The following is a 26389-nucleotide window of genomic DNA, read 5'->3' on the forward strand; positions in this document are numbered from 1 at the left end:
TTCGGAGTAACTGGTATTGTTATTATTATTATTATTATTATACACAAGAAGGATGTAACCTGTTATCAATATAATAATAATAATACTTAACATTATAATAAGTATTATACATTTTTATTCAATATGTATTTTTTATCATTTAATCATAATAAGTATTATTATTATGATAATAGAATAGATCTACGTTTCTCATTGTCCCACTGGGTTGAGTTTTTCCTTGCCCTGATGTGGGATCTGAGCCGAGGATGTCGTTGTGGCTTGTGCAGCCCTTTGAGACACTCGTGATTTAGGGCTATATAAGTAAACATTGATTGATTAATGATTGATCTTTATAATAACCAATAAAAATGCTTGTTATTTTTAGCAGTATTATCAATGTTAATATTATGTTAATAGACTAAATCTTCAATGTGCACTGACAAGCATTATGATAAATTCCATCCATCCATTTTCTACCGCTTGTCCCTTTCAAGGTCACGGGGGGAGCTGGAGCCTATCTCAGCTGCATTTGGGCGGAAGGCGGGGTACACCCTGGACAAGTCGCCACCTCATCACAGGGCCAACACAGATAGACAACATTCACACTCAATAATAATAATAATATTTTATAGAGATGTCCGATATTATCGGCCGATAAATGCTTTAGAATGTAATATTGGAAATTATCGGTATCGTTTTTTTATTATCAGTATCGGTTTTTAAATTTTTTTTAATCATTTTTTTTATTATTTTGTCATAATATTTTATTTTTTGTACCCTAAGACCATGTCTTTTTTTTTTAAGAAATATTTTATTCCCAATAATATATTTTTTATAGCACTTAAGTCCTGTGACTGTGGTTTTATAAGAAATAATGACAATACACTCATTAATATTATTTCTGATGATCATTTTTTACCATATCTTCTTTTGGTTTTGTTACACAATTTCAAAATGATCTGGGAGGGGGCGGAGGGGAGACTATATTCTCTTATTGAAGGATGTCTCCAAAGCAAAAATTGAAAATAAATTATTCTTGACACATATTATAGCGTACAGTTCTGTTGAGGAGACGTTCAAGTCTGGTGGGAAGTTCTGCTTCCCTTTTAAAGTATCTGAGTCACACTCACCGTACACAATGTTATACAAGTCTATACAATGTATATGTAATGTTGTAGTGTAATATAAACATATTGAGATAACGGCACATACTTCAACAAGGGAGTAGCTCGCATCACCATGGCAACCTGAACCTCCCAGGTGATTCACATTAGCTGATTCCGACAATACTTATAGCTATCTGTGACGTCACAACCCCCTACCGTTGAGTCACAGGTGATTTTCCGTTTTTTTAATGAAAAAAGTTGTTGGCTGCGCAGTAAGACCTCCTCTGATTGGACAACGGTGTCCGCGGGATGGGAGGGGGGAAGATTATAAGCGAGGTGATGGTTGGAAGCACCTTAAAAAGGAGTCGCTTGTTTGATGAAGATTTTAATAACGGTCTAAGTCAGTACTTCGACGTCCTTTTTTTCCCCCTCTCACAACATGAACCGAATAATTCTCCAACTTTTGGCCGTGGGAGTCTGCTTCACCATCGGTAAGAAAATCCTCTCAACTCCACACTTTTTGACTATTTTTCAAAACTCGAAAAAGGCTTCAGAACGTCATCTGCTCTGGCGTAAAATGAGGCGTTTTCTCTATGAGGTTTGGTGCGTGTATTGAAGTACGCTAATAGAACACTTGCCACTCAAACAGGCTTCGTTTTACCTCTTTCAGCCTCATTGATGTGAAGTTTAATATATGTTTTTGTAAAATCTCCGTATTTTTTTTCAATTTAGGTGAGTTTATTGGGTTTGTAAACACTTAACAGGGTAGGGTGGGGCGTTAAGGGGTAGCTCGGACAAATTGGACCGACTAGCAGAAACACGCCCTTAAACACGCATGCGCCCTAAAAAGTGTCATATTATCCGAACTTTTCCAGTGACTTAAGCATAATGTGCTAATTGGTCACATTTGAATCATTACGCAATCACGTTGGGGCAAATCGAATGCTTTGTAGTAGGGATGTCCGATAATGGCTTTTTGCCGATATCCGATATTCCGATATTGTCCAACTCTTAATTACCGATACCGATATATACAGTCGTGGAATTAACACATTATGCCTAATTTGGACAACCAGGTATGGTGAAGATAAGGTCCTTTTAAAAAAAAAAAAAAAAAGAAATACATTTTAAAAAAAATTCTTGAATAAAAAAAGAAAGTAAAACAATATAAAAACAGTTACATAGAAACTAGTAATTAATGAAAATGAGTCAAATTAACTGTTAAAGGTTAGTACTATTAGTGGACCAGCAGCACGCACAATCATGTGTGCTTACGGACTGTATCCCTTGCAGACTGTATTGATATATATTGATATATAATGTAGGAACCAGAATATTAATAACAGAAAGAAACAACCCTTTTGTGTGAATGGGGGAGGGAGGTTTTTTGGGTTGGTGCACTAATTGTAAGTGTATCTTGTGTTTATGTTGCTTTAACTAAAAAAAAACAAAAAACAAAACGATACCGATAATAACCGATATTACATTTTAAAGCATTTATCGGCTGATAATACTTTGTAGTCGTTTCTTTTCAAATTAATCAAGAAGCCATTCTGTCTGAAACAAAATAACCCCAATTGTGTAAAAAATACATGACTTAACTTTACATGACTTTACCTAAATCTTTTTTTTTTTTTTAAATTGTGCCTCCACTTGTTGCTAGGTATTGATTTCTGTTTTTCATATTACACACTGTAAAAAAAAAATAATCCAGGATTCAATAGCATTCAACAGTATTTTTTCCACAGTAAAATACTGTAATCCACAGTTTCTTAACCATAGGGGGTCCGCCAATACCCGCTTGAGCCCCACCAAAAAATGTTTTTCAGCTGTGGTCCATGTGGGCCACAGTGGTACTCAGTTGTAATACACGTTTCCACCACTTGTCGCAGTCATGACAATATCAAACAGAAGAAGTCTGGCGCTAAAGTCAGAAGTTTCTTAAGCGCAAAAATTATGACTAAAGTGGTGAAGCTGTATTTTCATTTGCGCTCACAAATCATTAAGTTTAAAAAACCTATTTATTGGTACAATTTATTATACAGTCTATTTTAGCACTGCATAATTGTGTACATTTATGTTTAGTAGTCCCTCCTTTTTAAAGTTAAAGTACCAATGATTGTCACACACACTAGGTGTGGTGAAATTTGTCCTCTGCATTTGACCCATCCCCTTGTTCACCCCCTGGGAGGTGAGGGGAGCAGTGGGCAGCAGCGGTGCCGCGCCCGGGTATCATTTTTGGTGATTTAACCCCCAATTCCAACCCTTGATGAGTGCCAAGCAGGGAGGTAATGGGTCCCATTTTTATAGTCTTTGGTATGACTCGGCCGGGGTTTGAACTCACAACCTACCGATCTCAGGGCGGACACTCTAACCATTAGGCCACTGAGTGTTTTGCAGTATATTTGATTAGTATTTTATTTTTTTCAATCCGCCTGACCTAAGCATTGATAATCATCTTTGATGAACAGTTTTATATCATTTGACAAGGTTAATCCTTTAAAAGTGTAACTAGGTTAGATATAATTGAGTATGAATAAAATCAAGAGTAACATCACTAATTCAGTGTTTATATTTGAGTGGGCCCCTCTGCAGTGGAAAAGTGGGCCCCGATGTCAAAAAGGTTAAGAACCCATGCTGTAATCAAAGTTTACTGTATTACAACAAATTACTGTAAAAAAAAAAAGATAAATGATAAAACAGTCATCACACAAGTTAATCAGAGTATATACGTTGAATTATTTACAATCCATTTACAATCCGGCGGACCTGTCTCTCATATAGACTTGGACAAACTTTAATGATCCACAAGGGAAATTGTTCCACACAGTAGCTTAGTTACACATCTGTATTGTCAGGTTATTGATGTTGGTTATGTATGATAATGATGCACACTTATAACTGTAGCTCAACACAGCAAATGGCAGCACAACCCAAATCCTTGTTTCTTCCATGGAGTGTTAGGCTGCCCAGTTGTGGTAGGAGGAGCCTCTTTGTGTTTTCCCAAGACTCTATTGAAAAACTGGATCAGGTCCCAACTTGTCAGCCATCGCATGAGAAATTCCTCACCTCATAACCGATGAAGCCCGTTTCTCAAATTCCTTATCCACACAGGATTTGCAGGGTCTGCATGACAAGTAACTGTTCTTGGACTATTGTGTTTATGCTGCCATTGTCTCCCCCCCCCCCCCCCCCCACCACCACCACCACTTTCCCAGTCTGCGCCTTTTGTCCGTGTCTCCTGTTTCGGACCACACCCTCGCTCGCGCCGACTCTTTTTATTCCCATGCTGGCTGCTTTCTGTGCTTTCAGGTGTTGCGCAACCTTCGAGCCTCATTAGCCTGCCCCTCAAATGCTGAAGTTGGTGGCTGCTGTGGAAAAGTAGAACTTGTCCTATTGCCTGCCTGAGTTATTTTCATGGCAACATGTCACAAGCTTCCATTGGCAAATATTGTCAGACAATCACTGACACGCCCACAAAAAAAGGATGTCTTGTACCCTGAATCTGTGTCAAACTCGAGGCCTGGGGGCCAGAACAGGCCCGCCACGTAATTTTATGTAGTCCGCCACATTTTGTGTAGGTCTACGTTGTCCAACAAATCGTATTATGTGGTTTGTCACATCATTTAAAGTGGCCCAACATGAAATTTTGTGGTCACCACATTATTTCACATTGTTTGCCACATTATTTTATGTGACCCTTCACGTAGTCCGCCACGCCGCTTTAATATAAAATAAAAGAGCACTTTCTGGCTAATTGTACAGTACAGGCCAAAAGTTTGGACACCTTATCATTCAATAAGTTTTCTTTAATTTCATGACAATCTACATTGTAGATTGTCACTGAAGGCATCAAAACTATGAATGAACACATGTGGAGTTATGTACTGAACAAAAAAAGGTGAAATAACTGAAAACATGTTTTATATTCTAGTTTCTTCAAAATAGCCACCCTTTGCTCTGATTATTGCTTCGCACACTCTTGGCATTCTCTCGAATGAGCTTCAAGAGGTAGTCACCTGAAATGGTTTTCACTTCACAGGTGTGCTTGAAGCTCATCGAGAGAATGCTAAGAGTGTGCAAAGCAGTAATCCGAGCAAAGGGTGGCTATTTTGAAGAAATTAGAATATAAAACATGTTTTCATTTATTTCACCTTAAGTACATAACTCCACATGTTCATTCATGGTTTTGATTCCTTCAGTGACAATCTACAATGTAAATAGTCATGAAAATAAAGAGAACTCATTGGAGAAGGTCTCAACTTTTGGCCTGTACTATATTTCAATTTTGACAGAATGTATTGCATGCAATTGCGTATGTTCTACCTTTTTAATATCTGAATCATGTAACAGGTTTGATGCATTTTTATTTTTTAGTTATCAAAAATACTGTAAATACTTATAATTCTGTCAGCTTGACTTATAATTTCAAAGCAATCAGTTTGTTTAAAAAGAAAAAAACTTCTACAGTTGACCATTAGGTTTATATTCATATATTCACGGTCAGAGGTGGCCCTCTGAGGGTAGCCATAATTACGATGTGGCCCTCAATAAAAGTAACTGACACCCTTGCCCTAAACCTTACAATACTTCTCAGTTAATAAACCATACAGTAGTGATGGTTAAATGATGCCTCAGTGAGTGTGTGGCACACTCACTAGCTGTATTGACGCTGCACTGATTGTCTTGTTTCATAAGTCGTCCACCCATCTTCTGGATTAGTCACTTCACTTTGACCGGCAAATAAATAGTAAGAACATGTAAATGATCTAAATGAATGGCTGAACAAAAAGGAATATGAAATGCACAACTCAATGAGCCAAATGGTAAACAGGAAAATATTTACCTTATTTGGTGCTATAAAATCTAAATTATCCCACATTTTAGATTGTTTTTGTTTTCTTCGTTGCATTTAGATTGATGACGTTGGTTAAAAACCGATGCGACAAGCCACTCCTTTTGACTTCATTTAGTTCGAGCCGTCACTCGTAAGCTGAAAGTGCTTCCTGCAACTGTTTGCGTCTGTCAAATGACGCAGCAGCTGTATTAGTCACATGATTTTTTTTTCTTAACATGACACACCATCACTAGTATGCAGTGTGGTATCACCTTACACGTCACGTCTTGTCAAAGCATCTTCTTGCTGGAAACTGAGTCACGTTGACTTGTGAGACATTGCCCTCTGCTGGACTTGTGGCTGCAGCATACAAATAACTCCACCACTTTGTATTTTAAAGGGGAACTGAACTAGTTTGGGAATTTTGCCTATTCACAATCATTATGAAAAACATGACGAATGGATTTTTTTCAATGCATTCTAAATATTAAATAACTGAATAAAAGTCTGCTTAACAGTGGAGCTAATGGGAGCTCCACTATTCCACCCATAAAATCGGATAAATAACCATTCAAAAAGCGCAAACAATGCTACGTTTACATGTCGTGAATTGAATATTAACCAAAAATGTGTGATATTATAAGCGCTAAGACAAACTATTGATAGCTGGGCCGTGATCACAAGCTTATGTTTACATCGAGTGGTCTGCTGCTTCCTTGCTTCCCTGCTCCCTGGAAGTTTATTGTAAATAATGAATCATGCATCTCACCTGGACAAAAGACATTTGAGAATATAATCCAAAAAGTTGGGACACTTTGACTGCCATTTCGGACCTGTATGTGGTGAGAACGACACAAAAAGCACTTATTTCCCCCCATGCAACATTTTTCACCTCAATGGAAATCTATGAACATCCCAGCAGTAGTCATCCTAATGAGAGCAGACCTTGTACAGTAAGTGGTTTTATCATGTTTGTTGGCTCTCATGAAGTCTGTAGTGAGCTGAAATTGGTGATGGGGGGGACAGCAAGTCGTGATGCGTCTTAGAAAATATAGTGCCGCGTATGCTTAAAATGATCTAAATGTTAAATGTGGCTGTTAGTACATTACATATATACTTGCATCATGTAGATACAACCCTAATAGAAGTGTTTTGTTGTTTTTTTAAGGGCTTCTCTAGGCAGAATTGAACGGCTCCTGTAAGCGAACATTTGATCCAATTTAATATTTAGAATGCTTTTTTTTTTTTTTAAATCCATCAGTCATGTCTTAATATTATTGTGACCCATAGGCAAAATCCCCCCCCCCAAAAAAGTGCTATTCCCCTTCCAAATTGCCTTAAAAAAACTATTAAAATAAAAGATAACATTCTGAAATTTAAGCAGTAAAAAGTATTCAAATATGAGTGTGAATGCTGAATCCCAAATTCTTACTGTTCTGCTGGCAGAGGTTGCATCTTAACCTTGCATCTTGTCCTGAGAATATACATGTTATACAAAAAATTTAATATTTTTTTATAAATAGAAATTGGTTACTTACTGTGCATGTATGTATGTCTATCTCATGTTGTATATTACCTTTCCACTGCAAATATTTTATATAATGCAAACATTTAACTAAATGTTAACCATTAATATTTAGTTATTTCCTTGCATTGTTTCACATGTCATTCAAAGGGGAACTCCTCACACAAATGACAAACTTTTTTTTTTCACTATTGTTTGTACTCTGGTTAAATCTATAAACTATGATATATAGTTTTTATATATTGTAAGAGGTTTCCAGGCTGCCTTATCATGAAATGCCTTTAAAAGTGAGCGGTCCTGGGTTGCCATGGCAACAGCACTAACCGCGTTCAATGACACAAACATTACATATTTGCTTTCGGAACTCTTGAACTGAGCATCACTCCCAAATGCACACTTAAACCTGGGAGTGCTCCTTTTTTGAGCTTATTCAAACTGGATATCAACAAATAAGTCTTTTGTTGGGATGTATGATCATTGGCTGGTACCTCCCATCTAGTCATAGTTATGATTGACAGCTCTTAATCCCAATGCAAACTCCTGCTATTTGCTTGACTCGCCGTTGTATTTATTTGTACTCTTTGAACGTGTTTGTGCAGTGAAGCGTCGCCAAAGTTCTTGTAGTGTGTAATATCAACTTGTTTTGTTTTTGTTTGGCTCAGTCTTCCTGTTTTCCACAGTGGACATAGGAATACAAGGCTTTTCAAAACAGAACATTCTGTTGGTGAAAATACCTTTTTTATATTTTTTATTTTTTAATGCCAACATGTATTAAATGTGCTAAAGGAACAATGAAACCTGCTAGCCTCCTAAAATGATACTGGTCTTGAGGCCTTTTGTAGCATCAGCGCTCTCTAGTAGTTTACTGTGGTAGTGCATCACTTTTTTTTTTTTTTTTTTTTTTTTTTTTTTTTTTTTTTACTGAGCCAACAGTAGGAGGCAGTATTGTGTATATGCAGGATGTGCAAGGACCCACGCCTAAAAGTTCTGTCAAGCTTTTTTATTTGTTATATTTTTGTTATTAAAGGTTTTGCACTTCTGGTGTCCAATGTCTCCTAGACTAAAAGTGCATTTCCCATTTTGGCTCCTGAGATAGGCACTCAAGCTCACAGATTCCACCAACTGGGAAACAAATGTGTCACCAGTGTTTTTTTGTCATTGTTTTTCTTTTACTTAGTTGTTTAAGATTGTATTACACAGCATTAGTGATGCTTAGGCTTTGTTGTATTTTATCGCACGCATTTTGTCACTGTCCAATGAAAAGAATGATCACTGCTGAACAAATTCAATTAGTTTAAGTTTATTATATTACTTCATATTGTCTTATTTTTGAACTATTTGAACATACTTGTATATTAGTTTATTATATTACAATGTATTTAAAAAATATTTTAGTTTTGTTACTATGTATTGTATAATCTATTTTCAAATATTAAAGCGGTTTGTTACTAAATTGCTAAACATTTTTAAAATAAAATTGACATTTTAGTTTGACTATTACAATATTTGAAGAATTTAGTTATTTAAAAAATATTTTAAAATAGTTTGAAATCCCAATACACATTATTGATGCCTATTCTTTATTGTATTATTGCATGCATTTTGTCACAAGGATGAACATTCCTGAACTAAAGACATTGATAAAAAAAATTTAGTTTTACTTCATCACTATACAGTATATTATCTACAGCATTTTTTTAGTTTGACTATATATAGTACAATGCATTAGTTATTTTTTTTGAAAATACGTAATTTTAGTATTGCTATTTAAGCTATATGATCTGTTAAAACTTATCACATTTTTAACTTTCACTTATTTGAATTTTTTAAATTATAATATGGAGATTTTACTTTGAATATTACAATATATGAACTATTTTTAAAATGTTTAAAAACTGTTCTATGCATTACAATCTATTTAAAAAAATATTTATTTTAGTTCGGTGTTGCAATATATGACCTGGTTTTTAGAAATCATATTCAAAGAGTTGTAAACTCTTACAACTATGTCCTATTACTACTACATATACTTATCAAATATTTAAGCTGTTTTACTATATTACAAAAATGTATTCAATATCTAAGCATTTTTAATTTTAGTCTGAATATATATCATTATATAAACTAGTTTAAAAAAAAAAAAAAGTTTAACACTTAGATTTACTGTATTATATCATTTTTGAAAATATTTGTTAAAATTTTACTATAAATGATCCATGTTTGAAAAATATTTATATATTTTAAATTGTATTATAAAATGTTATGCAAATATTGACATTTTTGACTTACAATATATCTATGGATGGATAAACGGACTATTACGAATTGATACATTTCTATAATTTAAAAATCACATGAAAAATTTACATTTTAGTTTGACGTATGTATGTATATGTATATATATATATATATGTATATATATATATATATATATATATACAATGTTTTTAGCTGAAATAATAAATTCATGAAATGTATTGTTTTGACTTTAACTAACACACATACGTCAAAATAAGTCAAGACTTAAAAATGGGTTTTAATTGGAGGCTTTGGTTGACTGAATTCAATGAAAGAACGTAATGTTTGTTTTTGTTTAATATTCCTATGACTCATGTCTCACCTCAGTTCCTTCTGATCAGGGTGGCCTGTGGAACATGAAAACATGACGTAAAGGTGACATTTTTCTCCCAATGTTTCTGGGAAAATCTGTTCCGCTCTAAAAATAAAGGAGCTGAAAAACATTTGAAAATCAACAATCAGTTCAAGAGGGAAAAATGCTGTGCTGCTAATTTGTTCTCCTTACTTCATGAAACATTGACACACACACACACACACACACACCTGGTTTGGCTGGATTCCAGGAATGCGAAAAGCTGACATAAACATGTCAGCCCGCATTTTGATGCTTGTAAGATGTGGTAGATCACATGCTAGTTGTTTTTGTGAAAAGTATGTTGACATCACCATATAAGGCCATAGTCAGTTATTGTCTTTTTTAAAAAATATAGTTTATGAACTGCTTTTGTTGATGGTGAATTAATTAACTTCTACCATCATGCAGAAAAATGTTAAACATTTTTACCTTTTTGTTTGAAACAAACTAAAAACCAATATATCACTGCAGTTCATCTAAAACCACTAAACTACCAGAGGCTGTTACATCTACTCATGTGATTCAGTATTTCTATGAAAATGAACAATTCCTGGATGTCTTTGGACATTTTTAAAATATGAAATGTTTCATTAAACATTTATATTCATTTGCTGTGACTATCCATCCATCCATTTTCTACCGCTTATTCCCTTTTGGGGTCGCGGGGGGCGCTGGAGCCTCTCAGCTACAATCTATGCAAATACTATTTTGGCCATATATTTGACCGTTAAATATAATAGATGAATAGACAAAGTTTCAGATCTACAATTTTATTAAATTAAATTTTCAGTATAAAAAAAAATCAAAAATATGACTGTTTTTATTGTATGTCAAGAAAAAAATACGGCTTTTAATACTCCTGCGTTCAATAGCTGATGCATGTGTAACAGGTGTATCTTAATGGCAGCTTGTCTAATAGCAGAAGTTTGGATTGTGGTGTTCCACAGGGAAGTTGCCTAGGACCTTTTACTTTTTTCTATATTCACTAATGATTTACCTTGGGCTACCGGGCGTGCAAGATTGGTTCTTTATGCTGATGATGCAACCTTCTATCATGCTGCACCATCATGCAGTGTACTTAATGTAGTATTGAGTGAGGAACTAAAAGCTGTGCATGACTGGACAGTATGTAACAGACTGGTCCTTAACACCTCAAAAACAAAAAGTATTATATTGGGGACTAGGCAAGGGTTATCTTGTGACCTAAAGTTGGATTTGAGGCTAGGTATTTCAACAGTTCAACAGGTCAGAAGTGCCAAGCTCCTTGGAGTGATGCTGGACTGCACTCTATCCTGGTCAAATCATATCAGTGATATAGTTACAAAGATGGAAGGGCTGTTGGTATTTCCAGGAAATGTGCTGCTTTTGCTGAGCCACCTCTTCTTTGTCAAATTGTTAAGAGTTTAGTCTTGTCATATTGACTATTGTTCTACAGTCTGGGCGTCTGCTGCAAGTGGTGAGATCAGTAAGCTCCAGATTGTCCAGAATAGGGCAGCAAGGCTAAGAACCAATGTGAACCAAATGCATGCTTCTCTTTCCTGGCTAACAGTGCAGAACAGGTTGTTGGCTAATACTCTTATATTGTTCAAATCAGTAACCGGTAGTAAAACTCCTGCTTTTCTCATGGCCCAAATAGTTCACAGTAGCACTATACATAATCACAATACCAAGGCATCCAGTGAGGGGCATTTTGTACTCCCTCGTCCCAGGAAGAATGCTTTGCGGAAATCTTTTATTTATAGATCTTTATCGCTGTGGAATAACCTGCCTCCAGTTCTCACCAGCATTGAAAGTAAACAGGTTTTTAAAAAGAGTAATATTTTATCTGAGTTTTTAAATTAGTTTGCTCGTTGATGATTTGTTTGGTTTTATATTGTGTAGTTATATTTATATGGTAATTATTATTATTCTGTGACTGTAAAGTGTTTGCTTGTTTTTTATTGATGCTTTTATTTTTTTCTGTATTGTGTAGTTATGATTATATGCTTTTACTTGAAATTGTATTGAATTGTGGACCCCAGGAAGACTAGTGGGTTGTTGAGGCAACCAGCTAATGGGGATCCTTAATAAAAATCAAAATCAAATCATGTGGGTGAATAGGGGACATATATAATTAATGCAGTGTATTTTAATGTATTCTCAATATTGAGTCAATAAAAAAACGGTTATGTAATGAAAGTAATTACGCAGTAATTTTCTAAAGCAGGCTGTTTTATTTTTTTCCAAAAATCCATCCATCCATCCATCCATCCATTTTCTACCGCTTGTCCCATTCGGGGTCGCGGGGGTGCTGGAGCTTGTCTCAGCCAAAATATCCCTAGAAAACTAGCCCCGTTTCACACTTTGGACAAGCCCCGATTTATATGACTACTTAATGTAAGTACAGTTGGATTACAAACTTTGATTTTGCGCCAAGCAAGTCAACATGGGGAAAGTACCTAAATATAAAAAATGTACGCTAACAAAATAAACACATCTCAAGTTATTCACCCAGGTTCTCAATAATAGCTTTTACAAAGGCATGGCATGTATGTGTTTTACAGTCATACTTCAGCAACATGTAATCAATTACTTGTTTGGGAACTTGACTGTCATCTGCATCCGCTTTAAGTACCAGTGAGGCATGTCGATGCGTGTCGTATGTCTGAACACCGCTTGAAGAGTCACTGCTCAAGCATGTACAACAGCAAATCCTTAAATGGAGTACTTCCATCAATACCGCAAATACCTACAGTTGTACCTTGAGATAAGAGTGCCAGTTTAAATTTTTTTTTAACTTTAGAGCTATTTCTTAACCTTATCAGAATCCTCAGTATGACATAATTCCTCATTGACAGTATAATTATCTACTGCTTTAATGGCAGTGCTGTTCTCCCACATGTTAACCTACAGTATGTTTTTCTAATCCTGGATAGGGCCGTGGTTAAATGTTCACACAATTCTGATTGTTTTTAATTATTGTCACTAGGGATGTCCGATAATGGCTTTTTGCCGATATCCGATATTCCGATATTGTCCAACTCTTTAATTACTGATATATACAGTTGTGGAAGTAACACATTATTATGCCTAATTTGGACAACCAGGTATGGTGAAGATAAGGTGTTTAAAAAAAAATAAAAAAAAATCTATAAAATAAGAAATTAAAAACATTTTCTTGACTAAAAAAGAAAGTAAAACAATATAAAAAGTTACATAGAAACTAGTAATTAATGAAAATGAGTAAAATTAACTGTTAAAGGTTAGTACTATTAGTGGACCAGCAGCACGCACAATCATGTGTGCTTACGGACTGTATCCCTTGCGGACTGTAATGATATATATTGATATATAATGTAGGAACCAGAATATTAACAAAAAACCCTTTTGTGTGAATGAGTGTAAATGGGGGAGGGAGGATTTTTGGGTTGGTGCACTAATTGTAAGTGTATCTTGTGTTTTTTATGTTGATTTAATAAAAAACAACAACCTGATACCAATAATAAAAAAACCAATACCGATAATTTCCGATATTACATTTTAACGCATTTATCGGCCGATAATATCGGCAGGCTGATATTATCGGACATTTCTAATTGTCACTTTTTATGGCTCACATGTAAATAGTTAAATTCAGATTTTTTTTTTTCAAAAATCCGACCCAAGCCTATTCTGTATGTGGTCGTACTTATCAAGCTTCTTAGAGTGCCATTTTACACTTAGTCCTGAAAATTTGCGAAATTTAGTCCTACTCTCAAACTTAAGAATAAAAGCTTTTTATCAACGTTCTTAAGTCTAAGAATCACTCTTACTCTCCATGATATTAAGAGACCTTCAGAGGTGTCTTAAGTGGTTAGGAGTTGCCAGCAGGGGATGGCACTGAGGCGAGAGACGTGCGCGAACGTTCGTCTTTGTTTGATGACGAGCAGCTGATCAAACGGTATCGTTTAGACAGAGCAGGTATTATTTTTGTCACAGATTTAATAATTTTCGATTCCTTGTTGATTTCTGCATGTGGCTGCAGTGAACTAGTATATATAGAGCCACCCACACCAGTTTCAAATTAGTTGCCTAATTAATGAATTGGAAAGAAAATGAGAGTAGCGTATGTGTGTGGCACACACATACGCTAGGTTACAGCATGTGAGGTGAGTGACGTCAGTGAGTGTGTGGGCGAGAGAAGAGAGGGAGCGGTATTGTGAGTGCGAGCGGGGACTAGTTCGTTTTGTGTTGGATTGGCTGTGTGCAAGCAATCAATAAAGCAAGATTTGCAACTAATCGCCGGACTCATCATTCACTCTAAAGTCGTCCGCTGTGGAGACCCACTGCCGGGTAAAGTGAAGGGTGTTGCCCCGAGCATACATCCTGGAGAAGTGTCTCCCCTGCCTCTTTGTTACGGTCTGGGAGCAGGAAGCAGGAAAGGTGCAACAAAAAGGAAACATTTATTTTTGATTCATTGACAATATTGTTTGTTTGTTTTGTATTATTTTGTAGTTTATTGTCAAAATATGCACTCCCATTGTCCACTTAAATATTTCTAAGATATTTCTTTATTCTTAGACAAGGGATTCCCTTCCGTGATTGGTCATTTCTATGGACACAGAAATGACGTCACCTAAAATTCCGTTTACGGCACATAGTAATGTCGTAATTCAGCTCTGGGTGTGACACTTAAGATTCAGTCCTACACTTCGCTGAAAGTGTGAGTAAGACGCTTGATAACTAACTTTTAAGTGCAGCTTTCAGCGAAGAATTTATTTACTCTTAAGTCAATTCATAGCAGACTTCTTAGGAGTAATTCTAAGAAGCTTGATAAGTACGGCCCCTGATTTTCAATCCTGTTTTCAATGCAACTTGCAAGCCAGCGTGCTAATGGCGGCTATCTATCTTAAATGCTAACATAAATACAAGGCACATTAAGGTTCTTCCCCATTAAACGACATACCCCAATCTAAACTTGTATAAAGTAGGAGGGAAGTAGCTATTGGCTGTCCTAAAAGTCATTCATTACATCGCCTATTTTGCACAATTTATTGCAACAGACGCTGTACGAGAGGTACAAAAGTGGGTTGAAAAAAAGTATTTGTAGGGATGTCCGATAATTGCTTTTTGCCGATATCCGATATTCCGATATTGTCCAACTCTTAATTACCGATACGATATCAACCGATATATATATATATATATATATATACAGTCGTGGAATTAACACATTATTATGCCTAATTTGGACAACCAGGTATGGTGAAGATAAGGTCCTTTTTAAAAAAAAAAAAAAAAAAAAAAAAAAAAAAATCAATTTAACAATTTCTTCAATAAAAATAAAGTAAAACAATACAAAAACGGTTACATAGAAACTAGTAATGAATGAAAATGAGAAATTAACTGTTAAAGGTTAGTACTATTGGTGGACCAGCAGCATGCACAATTATGTGTGCTTACGGACTGTATCCCTTGCAGACTGTATTGATATATATTGATATATAATGTAGGAAACAGAATATTAATAACAAAGAACCCTTTTGTGTGAATGAGTGTAAATGGGGGAGGGGTGTTTTTTGGGTTGGTGTACTAATTGTAAGTGTATCTAGTGTTTTTTATGTTGATTTAATTAAAAAAAAGATACCGATAATAAAAAAAAAAAAACATACCAATAATTTCCGATATTACATTTTAAAGCATTTATCGGCATCTCTAATTATTAGAAGTACAAATTTAACTTCTTTTGATTCTCGGATGTTTTTGAAATCAAGTGTTCGGAATCGTTAAGTGTTAGACTATCAAATTTGCTCACAAGAATGAAGGTTTGATATTCACTAACAAACCAAATCTGACTGGGTCATTGACGTGAACGATTGAATTGGGGCTTTGCAGTGATTATTAGCTTGACCTGACAGAAATGTTTCCATCTCGCTCTGTAAATTACAGGCATGTGGTCTCCTCTTTACTGACATGATGTGATAGCTAGATGTTGGACTTTTGTCACAGACACACACTCGCTCACACAGATGAGGTGAGCAAGTGACTGAGGCTGTGTCCAATAGGCAGGTCAAATTCAGTGATTTAGGTGTGACACTAAAACATTTACAATTAAAATGGCAGTCCAGACATTCAGCTTGGAATTAAAAAATTCCAACTTCCCAGTACAAATTGAATGCGCCATAAATGACTGCAAAACAGTTGAGGAACTGCTGCGTGCTCTAAGGCATAAAAAAAGTCTCTTAATGTCACCATATTTGTCACTCGTATATATTTAACGACAAAGCTGTAACACAGTGGTCCCCAACCACCGGTACCGGTCCGTGGACCGATTGGTAACGGGCCGCGACCGCACAAGAAATTAAAAAAACAAAAATATATATATATTTTTTTTAAAATTAAATCAACATAAAAAACACAATATATACATCATATATCAATATAAATCAATACAGTCTGCAGGGATACAGTCCGTAAGCACACATGATTGTATATCTTTATGACAAAAAAAAAGAATTTTTTTTACTCCCCCGCCAAATTTTCAAGCATTGACCGGTCCGCAAGTACAAAAATGTTGGGCACCACTGCTGTAACATACTTATTAAAACACTTTAAAACCTTTACAAATGAATTTGTAAGATCAAACACGAAATAATATGGTTCCTAAGAAGCCAGAAGAAGTTGGTTTCTTCTGTATGTTGTCCATTTTATTTTTTTGTAAATAAAACTGTTTAAATTTTCTTGGTGTGTCTCAGTACAGGCCAAAAGTTTGGACACACCTTCTCATTCAATGTGTTGTCTTTACACATGTGGCGTTATGTACTTGACAAAAAAAGGTGAAATAACTGAAAACATGTTTTATAGTCTTATTTTCTTCAAAATAGCCACCCTTTGCTCTGATTACTGTTTTGCACACTCTTGGCATTCTCTCGACGAGCTTCAAGAGGTAGTCACCTGAAATGGTTTTCACTTCACAGGTGTCATAGTTTTGATGCCTTCGGTGACAATCTACAAGGTAAAATAGTCATGAAAATAAAGAAAACGCATTGAAATGAGAAGGTATGTCCAAACTTTTGGTGTGTGTGAGCAGGCGTTTTTTGTCATTAAATCTGACATTGGTTACCCTCAAAATAGCACAATGTGACTCATTCAGCTGCCTCGTTCTTGTTATAGCGCATGCACTTTACTGCAGAAACTGGATGGCCCTCGATTTAAGGAAAAAAAAAAAGTGCAATTTTCTTTTCTTTTTCTTATGTCACTTTGAATCTTAACTAAATTACTTACATGTGCTGTATTTTGAATTAATCAGTCAATTAATGCAATGATCTTGTTTCCTTCCCCTTCCTCAGGCCAAGCTCTGCAGTGCTATGAATGCAAAGTGGGCTTTTGGACCTTGTGCATAACCAAAAAAGTGACGTGTGCCGAAGGGGAGCATTGCTTCAGTGGCACCGGGAAGGCCGGTAAGCAACTTGTCCCTTTTTTTTTTTTCTTTCTTTCTTTCTTCTGAAAACCATGTGGAACACGAATCATCCAGTGTGGGCCCGAATGTGACACCGCGGTTTACCCTCACGCGATGCGGAAGAACGTAGTCGTAATGATGTGGAGATGAGTGGAACGTGTGCAAAAAGTGAGGAAATAAGGCGAGACGTGTCATCGCATCGCATCATATCACATGCCACTGCACTTTTGATCACAAGTGACATGCATGTGATGATTTAAACAATATTACCCAGCTTGTAGATGTAGATTGGCAACATAGCTAATCATCCAAAAACTGGCTCCACCCTGTTTAGTTTGACTACTGGTTAAACCTGTCTGCATGATCTTCATTCTTACAGGCTGACTAGTGACGACACGCGTCAGCAAAGACGTCTTTGTCCTTCAGGCGTTCACAAAAAGGCCATTCCTGCGGATCAACGCCATTTGCTTGTCACTCTCAAACTTGCATTTCTTTTTTTCAACTCTAAATCCGACCTACAAATACAAACTGAAAACTACTCTTAAGCAAACAGACTAACAGGAGTGAATTTTTAGCACAGAAGTAGCAAATGCATGAAATGTAGCGCTTATGCTAATGTCATGTGCTAGTATGTTACCATTTTGTCGAATAGGCAACTGTTCAATGACAATGAAAGCCTTGAATGTTTACAGTGAGCACGTTAGGGATTCAACAAGAAAAGGCAGTTCAAAAATACACAGGCCTGAGTTTTTAGCAGAGAATTAGCAAAATTCAATATAGCCACGTAGCATTTATGCTAATAGGCTAGCATGTTTACATCAAGCACTTTACAGGTGATTCAACAAGAAAATGTACCGTATTTTTCGGACTATAAGCCGCAGTTTATTTCATAGTTTGGCCGGGGGTGCGACTTATACTCAGGAGCGAATTATGTGTGAAATTATTAACATATTACCGTAAAATATCAAATATTATTTAGCTCATTCACGTAAGAGACTAGACCAGGGGTCGGCAACCCGCGGCTCCGGAGCCGCATGCGGCTCTTTGACCACTCTGATGCGGCTCAGCTGCATACTTGCCGACCCCCCGATTTTCCCAGGAGACTTGTGGATCTCAGTGCCTGTCTAAGAAATCTCCAAGGGCAATTATAATCCTATTTTCACTCTAATCACTAAATAAAGGGCGTGCTCTAAATGCACTGCAGTAATTGTCCTCTACAGTATTTACTAACAGCGTGCCAACCCGGCCACATGTTGTATGTAGCTTTTACTTGCACACGTAGGAGACAGCAAAGCATACTTATCAGCCACACAACTTACACTGACGGTAGTGTAACACAACACAACCAATACCCAGAATCCCATGCAGCCCTAACTCTTCCGGTCTAGATTATACACCTCCGCTACCACCAAACCCCCACACACATCAACCCTCCCCCCCTCCGTGCGTCGGTTGAGCGGAAGAGTTAGGGCTGCATGGGATTCTGGGTATTTATTGTGTTGTGTTTATGTTGTGTTACAGTGCAGATGTTCTCCAGAAATGTGTTTGTCATTCTTTTTTGGTGTGGGTTCAAAGTGTGGCGCATATTTGTAACGTAACAGTGTTAAAGTTGTTTTTGTACGGCTACCGTCAGTGTAAGCTGTGTGGCTGTTGAACTAGTACGCCTTGCTGTCACTTACGTGAGAAAGCTGAAGATGCATTCTACATGTGGTCGAGCAGGCACACTGTTTTGGCAGACTGTAGAGGGCTCCAAAAGCAGTGTCATCACGCCCTGATATTCGGGAGTCGACCGGAAATAATGAGGATCGGCAATAATGAGAGGATTGGCAAGTATATCAAACGCCATTCATTCAAAACTCGCGGACCGCGCTAACATCAAATTTCCATATTAAGGTGCGTGTGTCTGAGACCCCTGGTTAACATAGCACAAAGCAATTTAAGCTTTGTATGCGTTGTTTTTCATTTTTAATTTAATTTTTTTTTTTGTGGCTCCCGTTATTTTCTTTAATTTGTGAAACTTGCCAAAATGGCTCTTTGAGTGGTAAAGGTTGCCGACCCCTGGACTAGACCAGTGGTTGTTAACCTGGGTTCGATCGAACCCTAGGGGTTCGGCGGAGGTCAAAACACACCTGACTCATCGTGTAAATACAAACTTCTCCTTATCGGCGTATCACAGATACGGCAACAGCTGACTGATTTGCAGGTGTGCAATTTGTTGGGAATTTATGCACTGTTGGTTTTGTTTAAACAAGGTGATGTTCATGCACTGTTCATTTTGTGCACCAGTAAAAAAAACATGGTAACACTTTAGTATGGGGAACATATTCACCATTAATTAGTTGCTTATTAACATGCAAATTAGTAACATATTGACTCTTAACTAGTCATTATTAAGTACTTATTAATGCCTTATTCGGCATGGCCTTATTATAACCCTGACCCTAACCAAATAACTCTAAATTAAGTCTTCGTTACTTAGAATATGTTACCTATACTAAAGTGTTACCAAAAACATAACTTTGTCTTGAATTTGAAAAAAACGTTTTATTTTTCACTAAAGAAGGGTTCGGTGAATGCGCATATGAAACTGGTGGGGTTCGGTACCTCCAACAAGGTTAAGAACCACTGGACTAGACTTATAAGATTTCATGGGATTTAGCGATGAGGAGTGACAGATTGTTTGGTAAACGTATAGCATGTTCTATATGTTATAGTTATTTGAATGACTCTTACCGTAATATGTTACGTTAACATACCAGGCACGTTCTCAGTTGGTTATCTATGCGTCATATAACGTACACTTATTCAGCCTGTTGTTCACTATTCTTTATTTATTTTAAATTGCCCTTCAAATGTCTATTCTTGGTGTTGGGTTTTATCAAATAAATTTCCCCCAAAAATGCGACTTATACTCTGAAAAATACGGTAGTTCAAAGAGTTTTTAGCAGAGATTTAGCCAAATCATTAAATATAGCCATGTAGCATTTGTGCTAATAGGCTAGCATGTTTACATCAAACTCATTACAGTAATTCAACAAGAAAAGGTAGTTCAAAAATACACAGGCCTGAGTTTTTAGCAGTGAATTAGCAAAAGCATTCAATATAGCCATGTAGCGTTTATGCTAATTGTCTATTTTTGTGATATAGCCATGTAGCATAATGCTAATAGGCTAGCATGTTTACATCAAACACATTACAATGATTAAACAAGAAAAGGTAGCTCAAAAATACACATTCCTGAGTTTTTAGCAGTGAATTAGCAAAATAATTACATTTAGCCATGTAGCATTTATGCTAATAGGCTAGCATGTTTATGTCAATCACATTACAGCGATTCAACAAGAAAATGTAGTTTAAAAATAGAGGTAACAGAACTTAGATTTTAACCCCTTAATTAAGTCTTAAAGAAATAACTTATGAAAAATGAGCGCACTTCTGTCCTCGGATCAGAATGATGCGACTTCCTCTGGACCATGTGACTTGTGAATTATTCCCCATTTCTCAGAAAAAATATAGAAAAATGTATTTCAAAATATTTTTAATTAAGTTTTTGTTTTTACAAAAACTACAATTACATTTATATGATAACTGATAAATACATAAATTGTTGTGTATTTATATCTAATTTGAACACAAGTTGCTACAGTACTGTCCCTTGGTGTAAAGTCACACCACCGATACAATTACTGATCACAAAAATTGAAAAATTAATGTATTTAAGGTGAGTGCTATTGACAGTTTAACAATATCCACACAATATTTAAACTAGTTCCTCATTGTTATTACCTACAATTGTTTGTAGTAAACAAAATATTAACCTCTGTTCTGTTGCTTGTAATGCTGTAAAAATCACATCTAATCTGTTAAGTGACATGTTTGTGCAGGGTTACAATTTGGTACCAGATCAGGTTCAATCTTGATATAATTCAGATGAGTGTTTCTCTGCCATCTAGATGTAAGGTCGGTAAAAAGTCACTTGAGCATGTTCCAGTGTAATAGGTAGGTAATGTGCATTTTAGTATCAATTACATCCCAAGTACTACAGGGCCAAAATTGATGATTTTGATAAATATTTGGTCATAATTGGCATCAAAAATAAAATGCTAGAACAGAGGTGTCAAAGTAGTTTTCACTGAGGGCCACATCAGTTATGTTTGGCCCCAGAGGGCCACTTCTAACAGTGCATACTATTACTCAATAGTTTCATGCATTTTATTAAATTTTTTTTTAAACTAAAATGTAAAAAAAATGTGGTAAGTTGCAATAATTTCACCTCAAAATGTAGTGTATATTACTGTAAATGGAAAAACAGTACTGCTGTTATTTTTATGGTAAAGGCAGCTCAGTTGTCAGATTTTTATTGTAAAATTTACAAATGTTTTTGTACTGTACATAAAAAAAAATGTATTTTTACAGTAAAATGATGGCACCTGAGCTGACAGTGTTAGGTTTTTTTTTAATGCAAATTAACTGTAGATTTTTCGGTGTATTACTGTAAATGCCAAAACGGCACCACAGTTTATTACAGTAAAAAAAAAAAAAAAATTTCATTTAGAGAAAAATGCTGTAAAAACACAGTAAATTTTACCATGAAATCTCTTGCTACATTACACAACTTGATGGATAACTTGCCTTGCAATCATTAGTATTTATTTCTATTTAAATAATGGTTTGAATGTTTGATCATATATTTTTGCATAATTAGACAATATTTAAGTTAACATAATATACGATTACACGGAGTACTTTTTTTTTTCTTCTTTCCAAAATAGAAAGAAAAAACATTTAGTTAGAAAAGTTACAGTATTTTATTGATAGTATTTCCAAGCTTTCGGGGGACAAATAAAATTGTCGGGCCACATCTGGCCCCCGGGCCTTGAGTTTGACACGTGTATGCTAGACCAACATTTTAAGCAGACACTGTCAATTTTAGTTTTGTTTGGCAAACAAACATAACCATGTAACAGTATGTACAAGAATACAGATTTGTGAAAATAAACAGAAAAATATCAATCTCATCATAAATAAATGATAAATGGGTTATACGTGCATAGCGCTTTTCTACCTTCAAGGTACTCAAAGTGCTTTGACAGTATTTCCACATTCACCCATTCACACACTGATGGCGGGAGCTGCCATGCAAGGCGCTAACCAGCAGCCATCAGAGGCAAAGGGTGAAATGTCTTGCCCAAGGACACAACGGACGTGACTAGGATGGTAGAAGGTGGGGATTGAACCCCAGTAACCAGCAACCCTCCGATTGCTGGCACGGCCACTCTACCAACTTCGCCACACCGTCCCCACATCATGTTGGTATGGATCTAACTGTGGTATAAAGCAGCATTTTTCAACAACTAGTGTGCCGTGAGATAGTCTGGTGTGCTGTGGGAGATTATGTAATTTCACCTAAATGTGTTAAAAATATTTTTTGCAAACCAGTAATTCTAATCCGCAAATGTGCCGTTGCTGAGTGTCTGTACTGTCTTTAGCTCGGCAGAGTAACTGTAATACTCGTCCATATCAGTAGGTGGCAGCAGGTAGCTAATTGCTTTGTCGTGATCACAATATGCATTGGTTGATTGAAACTTTTATTAGTAGATTGCACAGTACATATCCCGTACAATTGACCACTAAGTGGTGACACCCCAATAAGTTTTTCAACTTGTTTAAGTCAGGGTCCACGTAAATCAATTCATGCAGACAAGCGGGAGGGAGCAGGTAAAAAGGTATCTAATGCTTAAACTAAAAATAAACAGAAGGCGAGTGTCGCTAAGAAAAGGCATTGAAGCTTAGGGAAGGCTGCGCAAAACAAAACTGAACTGGCTACAAATGAAACAAACGGAATGCTGGATGACAGCAAAGACTTACTGTGGAGCAAAGACGGCGTCCACAAAGTACACCCGAACATGACATGACAATCAACAATGTCCCCACAAAGAAAGATAAAAACTGAAATATTCTTGATTGCTAGAACAAAGCAGGTGCGGGGAATAGCACTCGGGGAAGAAATGAAACTGCTACAGGAAAATACCAAAACAGGAAAAGCCACCATAAGACAAGAACTAATACATTACGCACAGGAAAACACCAAAAAACTAAGTCGCGGCGTGATGTGACCGGTCGTGACAGTACTTTGAGACAAGAGCTATTTTGATGCATGCTTGGTTATGGTTTGAATTCATATCCAACAATTGCCAGAACAACTTTTTTACTGTCAATATAGGCTGCGGAGTTTTTTGCTGGTGGTTTGCCTCCGCATTTTTTCAATGGAAAAAATGTGCCTGGTCTCAAAAGGTTGAAAAACACTGGTGTAAAGCACATTGCTCTCTGCAGTTCTTATCCACGTGACATTTTTCTAATATTTCCGCTCTGAATTTGAAGGTTTGACTAACGGCTTTTTGTCAAGAGTGATATGTTAAAAATGTAAACCAGTGTGGCGAGTGCATTTCTAGGCTTTCCCGACGACCCCATGCCTTGCATACGTGCGTTCCGTCATGTTGTATCGCAACAATTGCTGACTGTTTTATTGTTCCCCTCCCCCACTCCCGCCCCCCTCAGCCGGCTTTGTGGACATCTCCATGAAGGGCTGCCTGGCAGTGGCCAAGTGCAACCGCACTGAGGAGGTCAACTTCCCCTCAGATTCCAACACCACCTTTTACAAGATGAATAGGACGTGCTGCGACACCCACGACCTGTGCAACGCCGCGCCCGGCGCCTCGGGCCTGTCTTTGGCCCTCGCCACCATCACCGCTGTGCTGATGGCAAACGTGCTGGTGTGACACCCCCGCCACTAAATATCGCCGTGGCGACATAAGCCAGCTTTTATTTGTATTCGATGATATAACAAGTTTTTTTTCTGCAGTTTGTCGTTTTTACATGAATGCCTAAATTGTCTACCCTTTCTCTGACAATGACAGTAAAACTCTTAAATGGCTTTACGTTCCTCATAAAATTGACCATTTGTACGACTTGTTCTTAAAACCGCATGACCGCAAAGGTTTATCTGCAAATCTTGCGGTATTCTGAATTGCACACCCTAAATATAAAGATCTTGGATTTTTAAGATGGATAACTTTCACTTTCTATTCCTCAAACTGTTTGGAGATGGACTTGTCTCATTGTGGATATGCAATGAAAACATGGTGTGTTTGCACGTATGAAATAAAGGCTTCAAACCAGTGATTTCTGTGTGTGTGTGAGTCTCATCAGACGGGACTCTGGTTTCATTGTCTTGCTCGTCTCTGTCCAACAAGACTAACCCGCCCCGCCTGTCCGACCGGCCCCCCTAGCACAAAAACCACAAGTCATTCATTCCAATTCTGACATTACCTCTTCTGCAGGGGTATCTAAATTTAAGGATGTGGAGGCCATTTTGGTACATTTTAAAGTTATCTGGGAAAAAAACATGACACTGTTAAAATGGCCCCTGAGCAACACTTTGCATGCCCAAGTATAGCCTAACAAAACACTTTGCTCCCCAAGTACCACTGTAATGACCAGTAGCATAGTAGGCCTAAATATCCATTGAAAACAAGGCAGAGGTTGAATTTGACAAGTACATTTAATATTTTTTGGCCATTAACATTGCACAAAGTTTGAACTGTTTTGGTGCACTGCTAGAAGGAGCCCGCGTACCACTGCGCTTTTGTAAAGAAACAAACATTTTGATTGAATGGATGCAATATAAGGGTGTGTGATGCTGGTTGACACACTAAAGCAGTGGTTCTTAACCTGGGTTCGATCGAACCCTAGGGGTTCAGTGAGTCGGGCTCAGGGGTTCGGCGGAGGTCAAAACACACATCGTGTAAATAAAAACTTCTCCCTATTGGCGTATTACGGATACAGCAACAGCAGAAGTCACACTGATTTGCAGGCGTGTAATTTGTTGTGAGTTCATGCACTGTGTTGGTTTTGTTCTTTGAACAAGGTGATGTTCATGCACGGTTAATTTTGTGCACCAGTAATGGTAACACTTTAGTATGAGGAACATAGTATTTTCTCTTAACTAGTCATTAAGTACTTAATGCCTTATTCAGCATGGCCTTATAACACTAACCAAATAACTCTAAATTAAGTATTTGTTACGTAGAATATGTTCCTCTAGTGTCCAAATAACTCTAAATTAAGTCTTTGTTACTTAGAATATGTTCCCCATACTAAAGTGTTACCAAAAACATATAACTTTGTCTTGAATTTGAAAAAAAAAAACATTTTATTTTTCACTAAAGAAGGGTTCGGTGAATGCGCATATAAAACTGGTGGGATTTGGTACCTTCAAGGTTAAGAACCACTGCACTAAAGTCAACCAAATATAACATCCTCACAATTGGACATCTACAGTGGATGTGTTGGAGCCCTGGCTGGGTATTGAACCTGTGCTTGAAAAAAAAACACATTTCAATGTAATTAGAATAAAAACTTGGAAAAAATGTAACAATCCATTTACTGTAAAACACACACATGCAACTATATGAACACATGAATGCATGGTGGAGTACAGAGGAGACATGTGAGTAAACACTATCACAGGAGCCATCTGCACCAGGAGGTCATCAGACCATGGCCACCAGGACGCTGACACAAAGCGCCCTGCTGAGGCAGATGGCTCCCTCTGAGGAACGTTGGACAGTCAAAATAATAAAACTTGTAAAATACACTGAAAAAAAAAAAATTCTGTAAAAAACGGTCATCTACTGGCAGCTACGGCTGCCAAACGAAAACCATAAAATTAAAGTAAAACATTGTAAACCAAATGATCAGAAACATAATTACAGAAATTTTCATGAAATGTTTTACGTAAAAATATCGTAATATTACATGAATTTGAAAGTAATTTAAGAAAACAGAAAATGCTATGTATAAAGAAATCGAC

At 36.7% G+C, this 26389-nt stretch overlaps 1 protein-coding gene across 1 annotated transcript; it reads left to right on the top strand.

Moving 5' to 3' along the window:
- Positions 1-1389: 1389 nt before the first annotated feature.
- On the top strand, positions 1390-24696 carry spaca4l (sperm acrosome associated 4 like). Its single transcript, XM_062030006.1, has 3 exons — positions 1390-1576; positions 17408-17518; positions 24076-24696. Exons 1-3 carry the CDS (start codon positions 1525-1527, stop codon positions 24294-24296), a joined length of 384 nt encoding a protein of 127 aa, XP_061885990.1. The 5' UTR covers positions 1390-1524; the 3' UTR covers positions 24297-24696.
- The last annotated feature ends 1693 nt before the right edge of the window (positions 24697-26389 follow it).

The sequence above is a fragment of the Entelurus aequoreus genome, linkage group LG20 (assembly GCF_033978785.1).
Source record: "Entelurus aequoreus isolate RoL-2023_Sb linkage group LG20, RoL_Eaeq_v1.1, whole genome shotgun sequence".
NCBI classification, from domain to species: Eukaryota; Metazoa; Chordata; class Actinopteri; order Syngnathiformes; family Syngnathidae; genus Entelurus; species Entelurus aequoreus.